Source organism: Calidris pugnax, unplaced genomic scaffold (assembly GCF_001431845.1).
Source record: "Calidris pugnax isolate Ruff unplaced genomic scaffold, ASM143184v1 scaffold722, whole genome shotgun sequence".
In the NCBI taxonomy this organism is placed as follows: Eukaryota; Metazoa; Chordata; class Aves; order Charadriiformes; family Scolopacidae; genus Calidris; species Calidris pugnax.
The window spans coordinates 14,722-26,432 of NW_015091395.1; the positions used below are offsets into that span (position 1 = coordinate 14,722).

The 11,711-nt window shown below is 63.2% G+C and overlaps 1 protein-coding gene across 1 annotated transcript in view; it reads left to right on the top strand.

Annotated features, from left to right (window-relative positions):
* Nucleotides 1-11,711, top strand: part of PFAS (phosphoribosylformylglycinamidine synthase) — a 28,596-nt gene that overhangs the window by 14,607 nt on the left and 2,278 nt on the right. The window contains exons 5-10 of the mRNA XM_014961400.1: nt 1,408-1,588; nt 3,595-3,678; nt 4,560-4,715; nt 6,671-6,796; nt 8,257-8,402; nt 11,466-11,676. Of these exons, the coding sequence (XP_014816886.1) occupies nt 1,408-1,588; nt 3,595-3,678; nt 4,560-4,715; nt 6,671-6,796; nt 8,257-8,402; nt 11,466-11,676 (904 nt within the window). The remainder of the gene's footprint in view (nt 1-1,407; nt 1,589-3,594; nt 3,679-4,559; nt 4,716-6,670; nt 6,797-8,256; nt 8,403-11,465; nt 11,677-11,711) is intronic.

Sequence of the window (11,711 nt, forward strand, 5' to 3'; positions counted from 1 at the left end):
CCCACCCCTCTTGGTGGCCACCAAACCCCACCATGTCCCCAGCCCACTTGGTGGCCACCAATCCCCTCCATGTCCCCACCCCACTTGGTGGCCACCAATCCCCTCAATGGCCCCAACCCACTTGGTGGCCACCAATCCCCTTCCATGTCCCCAACCCACTTGGTGGCCACAGCCTCTCTGTGTCCCCAACCCACTTGGTGGCCACAGCCTCTCTGTGTCCCCAACCCACTTGGTGGCCACAGCCTCTCTGTGTCCCCAACCCACTTGGTGGCCACAGCCTCTCTGTGTCCCCAACCCACTTGGTGGCCACAGCCTCTCTGTGTCCCCAACCCACTTGGTGGCCACAGCCTCTCTGTGTCCCCAACCCACTTGGTGGCCACCATCCCTTCCATGTCCCAACCCTGGCCCCGTGACCACCCACCCTTCTAAGTCGGTTGTCCCCTGGGGCAGGTGGACCGCTCGGTGACGGGGCTGGTGGCCCAGCAGCAGTGCGTGGGGCCCCTGCACACACCGCTCGCCGACGTGGCCGTGGTGGCCCTGTCCCACTTCGACACGGTGGGGGCGGCCACCGCCCTGGGCGAGCAGCCCATCAAGGGCCTCTTGGACCCGGCCGCCGGCGCCCGATTGGCCCTCACCGAGGCCCTCACCAACCTGGTCTTCGCCCGCATCACCGACCTCCGGGTGAGTGCTGGGGCCACCACGTGGCTACGGAAGCCGTGAGGTGGTCTTGGGTTGGCCATGGGGTGGCCAGGCCAATGGGGCCACCATCAGAATGGGGTGGCCAGGGGGTGGCTATGGGAAGAATGACGTGGTGGTGACGTGGCTATGGGGTGGCCACACCATGGGGGACATGCCACCACCACGGCGTGGCCACCACGTGGCTACAGGAGCCATGATGTGGTCTTGGGTTGGCCATGGGGTGGCCAGGCCAAGGGGGCCACCATCACCATCGTGGCGTGACCAGGGGGTGGCTGCGGGAAGAATGACGTGGTGGTGACGTGGCTATCTTCTTGGTGTCCCCCATGTCCCCATCTTCTTGGTGTCCCCCATGTCCTCATGTCCCCCCGTGTCCCCACCTTCTCCATGTCCCCCCCATCCCCATCTTCTTGGTGTCCCCCATGTCCTCATGTCCCCCCATGTCCCCATCTTCTTGGTGTCCCCCGTGTCCTCATGTCCCCCTGTGTCCCCACCTTCTCCGTGTCCCCCATGTCCCCATCTTCTTGGTGTCCCCCATGTCCTCATGTCCTCCTGTGTCCCCACCTTCTCCATGTCCCTGTGTCCCCACCTTCTCCATGTCCCTTCCATCCCCATCTTCTTGGTGTCCCCCGTGTCCTCATGTCTTCCTGTGTCCCCACCTTCTCCGTGTCCCCACCTTCTCCACGTGTCCCTGTTTCTGGCCGTCCCCAGGACGTGAAGTGCTCGGGGAACTGGATGTGGGGCGGCAAGACGGGGGCGGAGGGGGGCGCTCTGGTGACGGCCTGCGAGGGGCTGGTGGGGCTCCTGCACCGCCTGGGGGTGGCCATCGACGGCGGCAAGGACTCGCTCAGCATGGCGGCCCGCGTGGGCACCCAAACCGTCATGGCGCCCGGTGAGTCCCGGGGGGGACCAGGAGGGGTGTTTTGGGGGGACACGGGGTCACGGGGGCCACCACCGTGGAGGGGAGATCCAGGGGTGTCACCACTGGGAGGTTGGGTGGTGGTGGCACCACCGTGGGATGGGGGCCACAGCACCAGGACCCATGGGTGCCACCACCGTGGTGATGGGTGATGGTGCCACCACCGTGGTGATGAGCTGTGGGTGCACCAGGACCCATGGGTGCCACCACCATGGTGATGGTCATGGTGCCACCACCGTGGTGATGAGCTGTGGGTGCACCAGGACCCATGGGTGCCACCACCGTGGTGATGGGTCATGGTGCCACCACCATGGTGATGAGTTGTGAGTGCACCAGGACCCATGGGTTCCACCCCAATGATGATGGGTGATGTTGCCACCACCGTGGTGATGAGTTGTGGGTGCCACAGTGTTGGGATGGACCCATGGGTGCCACCACCATGGTGATGGGTGATGGTGCCACCACCGTGGTGATGAGTTGTGGGTGCACCATGACCCATGGGTGCCACCATCATGGTGATGGGTGATGGGTGCCACCACCATGGTGATGGGTCATGGGTGCCACAGCGTTGGGATGGCCCCATGGGTGCCCCCACCATGGTGATGGGTGATGGGTGCCACCACCATGGTGATGGGTTGTGGGTGCCACCAACGTGATGAGGGGTCATGGGGGCTACCACCGTGGAGGGGAGATCCAGGGGTGTTACCATTGGGAGGTTGGGTGATGGTGCCACCACCATGGTGATGGGTGATGGTGCCACCACCGTGGTGATGGGTGGTGGTGCCACCATCGTGGGATGGGCTGTGGGTGCACCAGGACCCATGGGTGGTACCACCTTGATGATGGGTTGTGGGTGCCACCAGCTTAATGAGGGGTCATGGGTTGAGATGGACCCATGGGTGCCACTCATGGGTGCTACCACCATGGTGATGGGTCATGGTGCCACAGCGTTGGGATGGACCCATGGGTGCCACCACCGTGATGGGTCGTGGGTGCCACCAACATAATGAGGGGTCATGGGGGCCACCACCATGGACCTGTGACCCATGGGTGCCACCAAAATGATGATGGGTGATGGTGACACCACCATGGTGATGGGTCGTGAGTGCCACCACAATGATGGGTTGTGGATGCCACCATCTTCATGAGGGGTCATGGGTGCCACAGCACCAGGACCCACGGGTGCCACCACAATGATGATGGGTGGTGTTGCCACCATCTTGGTGATGGCTCATGGGTGCCACCACCGTGGTGATGAGTTGTGGGTGCACCATGACCCATGGGTGCCACCACCATGGTGATGGGTGATGGTGCCACCATCTTGGTGATGGCTCGTGGGTGCCACCACCATGGTGATGGTCATGGGGGCCACCACCATGGAGCTGTGACTCATGGGTGCCACCAAGATGATGATGGGTCATGGTGCCACCACCGTGGTGATGAGTTGTGGGTGCACCATGACCCATGGGTGCCACCACCATGGTGATGGTCATGGGTGCCACCACAATGATGGGTTGTGGGTGCCACCATCTTCATGAGGGGTCATGGGTGCCACAGCACCAGGACCCTGGGTGCCACCACAATGATGATGGGTGATGTTGCCACCATCTTGGTGATGGCTCTTGGGTGCCACCACCGTGGTGATGAGTTGTGGGTGCACCATGACCCATGGGTGCTACCACCATGGTGATGGGTCATGGGTGCCACAGTGTTGGGTTGGACCCATGGGTGCCACCACCATGGTGATGGGTCATGGTGCCACCACCATGGTGATGAGTTGTGGGTGCACCAGGACCCATGGGTGCCACCATCCTGATGATGGCTCATGGTGCCACAGCGTTGGGTTGGACCCATGGGTGCCACCATCCTGATGGTGGGTCACCAACGTCATGAGGGGTCATGGGTGCCACCACTCCTTCTCCCCCCCACCATGACCCATGACCCCCGGTGACCCCTTGTGACCTCTGACCCCTGCCCAGGCACCGTGGTGGTCTCGGCCTACGCCGTGTGCCCCGACATCACGGCCACCGTCACCCCCGACCTCAAGTGTCCCGACGGCAAAGGTCAGTGACCTCGGGGGGGGGGGGGGGATTGGGGTGACCTCAGGGAGCCAAGAACCCCCCCATGGATTTTGGGGTCCCCCAGAACCCCTCTGTGACCCCTGAGGAGTTTTGGGGTGCCCATGAGGTTCTTTAGAGTAACCAAAGGGGGTGGTGACCATCTTGGGGTGGTGACATCTTGGGGTGCTTCAAACCATGGGGACATTTTGGGGTGCTGTGACCCCTGGGTGGGGGTCAGGGTGCCTTTGGGGGTGCTGTACCCCCCCTCACGGATTTTGGGGTCCCCCCAGGAGCCCCTCTGTGACCCCTGGGGAGTTTTGGGGTGCCCATGAGGTTCTTTAGAGTAACCAAAGGGGGTGGTGAACATCTTGGGGTGCTTCGAACCATGGGGACATTTTGGGGTGCTGTGACCCCTGGGGGGGGGTCAGGGTGCCTTTTGGGGTGCTGTAGGCCCCCCCAGATTTTTGGGGTCCCCCCATGAGCCCCTCTGTGACCCCTGGGGAGTTTTGGGGGTGCCCATGGGGAGCTTTAGAGTAACCAAAGGGGGTGGTGAACATCTTGGAGTGGTGACATCTTGGGGTGCTTCAAACCATGGGGACATTTTGGGGTGCTGTGACCCCTGGGGGGGGGTCAGGGTGCCTTTTGGGGTGCTGTAGGCCCCCCCAGATTTTTGGGGTCCCCCCATGAGCCCCTCTGTGACCCCTGGGGAGTTTTGGGGGTGCCCATGGGGAGCTTTAGAGTAACCAAAGGGGGTGGTGAACATCTTGGAGTGGTGACATCTTGGGGTGCTTCAAACCATGGGGACATTTTGGGGTGCTGTGACCCCTGGGGAGGGGGTCAGGGTGCCTTTGGGGGTGCTCACGGATTTTGGGGTCCCCCCCCAGGAGCCCTGCTGTGGGTGCAGCTGAGCCCCGGGAAGCACCGTTTGGGGGGCAGCGCCTTGGCCCAGGTCTTCTCCCAGTTGGGGGACCAGTGCCCCGACCTGGAGCACCCCGAAATCTTGGCCAGCGCCTTCCGCGTCACCCAGAGCCTCATCCAAGGTGGGGGAGGGGACATGGGGGGGAGGGGACACCCCTTGGTGACCCCAGGGTGACACTGGATGACCTGGGGTGACCTGGGATGACCTGGGGTGACATGGGGTGACACTGGGTGACCTGGGGTGACACGGGGTGACCTGGGGTGACATTGGGTGACCCTAAGTGACCCTGGGTGACCTGAGGTGACATGGGGTGACCCATGGTGACCCTGGGTGACATGGGGTGACCCTGAGTGACCTGGGGTGACTCTGGATGACCCTTGGTGACCCTGTGATGACACTGGATGACATGGGGTGACCTGGGGTGACCCTGGATGACCCTTGGTGACCCCGGGGTGACACTGGGTGACCTGGGGTGACACTGGGTGACGTGGGGTGACCTGGGGTGACCCTGGGTGACACTGGGTGACCCTGAGTGACCCTGTGGTGACCTGGGGTGGCCCTGGGTGACCCTTGGTGACCCCGGGGTGACACTGGGTGACCGTGTCCCTGGGGGGCTTTAGAGTAACCAAAGGGGGTGGTGAACATCTTGGGGTGGTGACATCTTGGGGTGCTTCAAACCATGGGGACATTTTGGGGTGCTGTGACCCCTGGTCACCCAGGGTGGCCTGGGGTGAAATTGGGTGACCCTGGATGACCTTGGGTGACCCACAGTGACCCTGGATGACCTGGGGTGACCTGGGGTGACATTGGGTGACCCACAGTGACCCTGGGTGACCTGAGGTGACCTGGGGTGACATGGGGTGACACAAGGTGACCCTTTTCCCCCCCGGCAGAGGGGGCGCTGAGCGCGGGCCACGACGTGAGCGACGGGGGGCTCCTGGGCTGCGTCCTGGAGATGGCCTTCGCCGGCAACTGTGGCCTCCACATGGACGTGGCCACCGTTCACAGTGACCCTGGGTGACCTGAGGTGACCTGGGGTGACATGGGGTGACACAAGGTGACCCTGGTGACCCTGGATGACCTGGGGTGACACAGGGTGACCCTGGGATGACACAAGGTGACCCTGAGTGACCTGGGGTGACATTGGGTGACCCTAAGTGACCCTGGATGACACTGGGTGACCCTGGGTGACCTGGGGTGACATTGGATGACCCTGAGGTGGCACTGGGTGACCCAGGAGGACACTGGGTGACCCTAAGTGACCCTGGGTGACCTGGGGTGACATGGGGTGAACCTTGGTGACCTGAGGTGACCTGGGGTGACACTGGGTGGCCCTGAGTGACCTGGGATGACACTGGGTGACCCACGGTGACCCTGGGTGACATTGGGTGACCTGGGGTGACACGCGGTGACCCTGGGTGACCTGGGGTGACCTGGGGTGACACTGGGTGACCCTGTGATGACACTGGGTGACATGGGGTGACCCTGGGTGACCCTGAGTGACCCTGGGTGACCTGGGGTGACGTGGGGTGACCCATGGTGACCTTGGATGACATGGGGTGACATTGGGTGACCCATGGTGACCCTGGGTGACCCTGGGTAACATGGGGTGACCCTTGGTGACCCCAGGGTGACACTGGATGACCTGGGGTGACCTGGGATGACCTGGGGTGACATGGGGTGACACTGGGTGACCTGGGGTGACACGGGGTGACCTGGGGTGACATTGGGTGACCCTAAGTGACCCTGGGTGACCTGAGGTGACATGGGGTGACCCATGGTGACCCTGGGTGACATGGGGTGACCCTGAGTGACCTGGGGTGACTCTGGATGACCCTTGGTGACCCTGTGATGACACTGGATGACATGGGGTGACCTGGGGTGACCCTGGATGACCCTTGGTGACCCCGGGGTGACACTGGGTGACCTGGGGTGACACTGGGTGACGTGGGGTGACCTGGGGTGACCCTGGGTGACACTGGGTGACCCTGAGTGACCCTGTGGTGACCTGGGGTGGCCCTGGGTGACCCTTGGTGACCCCGGGGTGACACTGGGTGACCGTGTCCCCCCCGGCAGAGGGGGCGCTGAGCGCGGGCCACGACGTGAGCGACGGGGGGCTCCTGGGCTGCGTCCTGGAGATGGCCTTCGCCGGCAACTGTGGCCTCCACATGGACGTGGCCACCGTTCCCCCCGGCACCTCCAGTGAGTCACCTCCCCCCTTGTCACCACCTTGTCACCTCCTTCCCCCTTCCCTGGGACAACCCCCATCCCTGGAGAACCCCCCCAAGAACCACCATCCCAAGAACCACCCCCCCAGGAACCCCCTGGAGAACCCTCAGCTCCGTGTCCCACCTCCTGTCACCTCCTGGTGACCCCATGTCCCTCTGTCCCCACATCCCCATGTCCCCATGTCCCACATCTCCATGTCTGGTGGCCCCTATCACCCTCTTCCACCCTTGTCCCATGTCCCCAACACTCCTGTCCCCATGTCCCTTGTCCCCCATGTCCCCATGACCCATATCTCCACGTCTGATGGCCCCCATCCCCCCCTTGTCCCCATGTCCCATGTCCCCCATCTTCATCTCTGGTGGCCCCTATCACCCTCTTCCACCCTTGTCCCATGTCCCCAACACTCCTGTCCCCATGTCCCTTGTCCCCCATGTCCCCATGACCCATATCTCCACGTCTGATGGCCCCCATCCCCACTTTGTCCCCATGTCCCATGTCCTCCATCTCCACATCTGGTGGCCCCTATCCCCTTCTTCCACCCTTGTCCCATGTCCCCAACACTCCTGTCCCCATGTCCCTTGTCCCCCATGTCCCCCATGACCTGTGATGACACTGGGTGACATGGGGTGACCCTGGGTGACCCTGAGTGACCCTGGGTGACCTGGGGTGACGTGGGGTGACCCATGGTGACCTTGGATGACATGGGGTGACATTGGGTGACCCATGGTGACCCTGGGTGACCCTGGGTAACATGGGGTGACACGGGGTGACCCTGGGTGACCCTGGCATGACCCACATCTCCATCTCTGATAGCCCCTATCACCCTCTTCCACCCTTGTCCCCTGTCCCCAACTACTCCTGTCCCCATGTCCCCAATGTCCCACATCCTTGTCCCCATGTCCCCATGACCCACATCTCCATGTCTGGTGGCCCCTATCACCCTCTTCCAGCCCTTGTCCCTTGTCCCCAACACTCCTGTCCAATTGTCCCCTCTCCCCCATGTCCCCATGACCCATATCTCCACCTCTGATGGCCCTTGTTCCCCCATTGTCCCCTTGTCCCCATGACCCACATCTCCATCTCATCTCTGGTGGCCCCTATCAACCTCTTCCACCCTTGTCCCATGTCCTCAACCCTCCTGTCCCCATGTCCCTTGTCCCCCATGTCCCCATGACCCACATCTCCACGTCTGGTGGCCCCTATCACCCTCTTCCACCCTTGTCCCATGTCCCCAACACTCCTGTCCCATGTCCCCTCTCCCCCATGTTCCCATGTCCCACATCTCCACGTCTGATGGCCCATGTCCCCCTCTTCCAACCTTCTCCCATGTCCCCAACACTCCTGTCCCCATGTCCCTTGTCCCCCATGTCCCCATGACCCATATCTCCACCTCTGATGGCCCCCGTCCCCCCCTTGTCCCCCTGTCCCCGCAGCGCTGGCCGTGTTGTTCGCGGAGGAGCCGGGGTTGGTGCTGGAGGTGCCGGTGGCCACCAGCGTGGCCGTCTGTCGCCGCTACCAGGAGGCCGGCGTGTCCTGTGTCCCCATCGGCCACAGCGGCCCCTACGGGCCCGAGGCCACGGTGAGGGGACGTGGGGACACGGAGGGGTGGCAGGAGGGGACACGGCTGGTCCTCGTGGGCACGGGAGGGGATTTGGGAGGTGGACCTGCAGGTGGTGGCCTGGTAGGAGAGGAGGTGGCCATGGCCATGTCCCCATGGTGGCCTGGTGGGAGAGAAGGTGGCCATGGTCATGCCCATCCCCATGGCTATGTCCCCATGGTGTCATGGTGGGACAGGAGGTGGCCATGGCCATGTCCCCATGGTGGCCTGGGGAGACAGGAGGTGGTCATTGTCCCCACGGTGGCCTGGTGGGACAGGAGGTGGCCATGGCCATGTCCCCATGGTGGCCTGGTGGGAGAGGAGGTAGCCATGGTCATGTGGCCCCTATCACCCCTTTGTCCCCTTGTCCCCATGTCCCCGATCTCCATCTCTGGTGGCCCCTATCACCCTCTTCCACCCTTGTCCCATGTCCCCAACACTCCTGTCCCCATGTCCCTTGTCCCCCATGTCCCCATGACCCATATCTCCATGTCTGATGGCCCATGTCCCCTTCTTCCACCCTTGTCCCATGTCCCAAACACCCCTGTCCCCATGTCCCTTGTCCCCCATGTCCCCATGACCCATATCTCCACGTCTGATGGCCCCTGTCCCCTCCTTGTCCCCTTGTCCCCATGTGTCCCATGTCCCCCATCTCCACGTCTGATGGCCCCTGTCCCCCTCTTCCACCCTTGTCCCATGTCCCCAACACTCCTGTCCCATGTCCCCTCTCCACCATGTCCCCATGGCCCATATCTCCATGTCTGATGGCCCATGTCCCCTTCTTCCACCCTTGTCCCATGTCCCCAACACTCCTGTCCCCATGTCCCTTGTCCCCCATGTCCCCATGACCCATATCTCCACGTCTGATGGCCCCCATCCCCACTTTGTCCCCTTGTCCCCATGTGTCCCATGTCCCCATGACCCATATCTCCATGTCTGATGGCACCTGTCCCCACCTGGTCCCCTTGTCCCCCATCTCCACGTCTGATGGCCCCTGTCCCCAACACTCCTGTCCCCATGTCCCTTGTCCCCCATGTCCCCATGACCCATATCTCCATGTCTGATGGCCCTTGTCTCCCCATTGTCCCCTTGTCCCCATGTGTCCCATGACCCACATCTCCATGTCTGGTGGCCCCTACCACCCTCTTCCACCCTTGTCCCATGTCCCCAACACTCCTGTCCCATGTCCCCTCTCCCCCATGTTCCCATGTCCCACATCTCCACGTCTGATGGCCCATGTCCCCCTCTTCCAACCTTCTCCCATGTCCCCAACACTCCTGTCCCCATGTCCCTTGTCCCCCATGTCCCCATGACCCATATCTCCACCTCTGATGGCCCCCGTCCCCCCCTTGTCCCCCTGTCCCCGCAGCGCTGGCCGTGTTGTTCGCGGAGGAGCCGGGGTTGGTGCTGGAGGTGCCGGTGGCCACCAGCGTGGCCGTCTGTCGCCGCTACCAGGAGGCCGGCGTGTCCTGTGTCCCCATCGGCCACAGCGGCCCCTACGGGCCCGAGGCCACGGTGAGGGGACGTGGGGACACGGAGGGGTGGCAGGAGGGGACACGGCTGGTCCTCGTGGGCACGGGAGGGGATTTGGGAGGTGGACCTGCAGGTGGTGGCCTGGTAGGAGAGGAGGTGGCCATGGCCATGTCCCCATGGTGGCCTGGTGGGAGAGAAGGTGGCCATGGTCATGCCCATCCCCATGGCTATGTCCCCATGGTGTCATGGTGGGACAGGAGGTGGCCATGGCCATGTCCCCATGGTGGCCTGGGGAGACAGGAGGTGGTCATTGTCCCCACGGTGGCCTGGTGGGACAGGAGGTGGCCATGGCCATGTCCCCATGGTGGCCTGGTGGGAGAGGAGGTAGCCATGGTCATGCCCATCCCCATGGCCATGTCCCCATGGTGTCATGGTGGGACAGGAGGTGGCCATGGCCGTGTCCCCATGGTGGCCTGGTGGGAGAGAAGGTGGCCATGGTCATTCCCATCCCCATGGCCATGTCCCCATGGTGTCATGGTGGGACAGGAGGTGGCCATGGCCATGTCCCCATGGTGGCTTGGTGGGACAGGAGGTGGCCATTGTCCCCACGGTGGCCTGGGGGGACAGGAGGTGACCATGGCCATGTCCTCATGGCTGTGTCCCCATGGTGTCATGGTGGGACAAGAGGTGGCCATTGTCCCCATAGTGTCATGGTGGCCATGGCCATGTCCCCATGGTGGCTTGGTGGGACAGGAGATGGCCATATCCCCATGGTGGCCTGGGGGGACAGGAGGTGGCCACTGTCCTCATGGCGGCCTGGTAGCAGAGGAGGTGGCCATGGCTATGTCCCCATGACCATGTCCCCATGGTGTCATGGTGGGAGAGAAGGTGGCCATGGTCATGCCCATCCCCATGGCCATGTCCCCATGGTGTCATGGTGGGACAGGAGGTGGTCATTGTCCCCAGGGTGGCCTGGGGGCACAGGAGGTGGCCATGGCCATGTCCTCATGGCCGTGTCCCTATGGTGTCATGGTGGGACAGGAGGTGGCCATTGTCCCCATAGCGTCATGGTGGCCATGGCCGTGTCCCCATGACCATGTCCCCATGGTGGCTTGGTGGGACAGGAGGTGGCCATGGCTATGTCCCCATGGTGGCTTGGTGGGACAGGAGGTGGCCATGTCCCCAGGGTGGCCTGGTGGCAGAGGAGGTGGCCATGGTCATGCCCCATGGCCATGTCCCCATGGCAGGTTGAGGTGGTGGTGGCCATGTCTCCATGTCCTTCACCATCCCTGTGTCCCCGTGGTGGGTTGAGGTGGTGGTGGCCATGTCCTTCACCATCCCCGTGTCCCCGTGGTGGGTTGAGGTGATAACCATGGTGGTGGCTATGATGGTGGCCATGTCTCCATGTCCCTCACCATCCCCATGTCCCCGTGGTGGGTTGAGGTGGTGGTGGCCATGATGGTGGCCATGTCTCCATGTTCCTCACTATCCTGCATGTCCCAGTGGCAGGTTGAGGTGGTGGTGGCCATGATGGTGGCCATGTCCCTCACCATCTCTGTGTCCCCCTGGCAGGTTGAGGTGGTGGTGGCAGGGACATCCCTGTTCTCAGAGCCCGTGGGGGACCTTCGGGCGGTCTGGGAGGAGACCAGTTTCCAACTGGAGCGGCAACAGGCGGCCCCGGAGTGTGTGGCCCAGGAGGAGGCTGATCTGCGTCGGCGCCAAGGACCTTCCTTCACCCTCACCTTCGACCCCTACGAGGAGCCCCCCCTGCTCCGGCAAATGGGTGAGGGGCCCGGGGGGGGGACACGACTTGGGGGG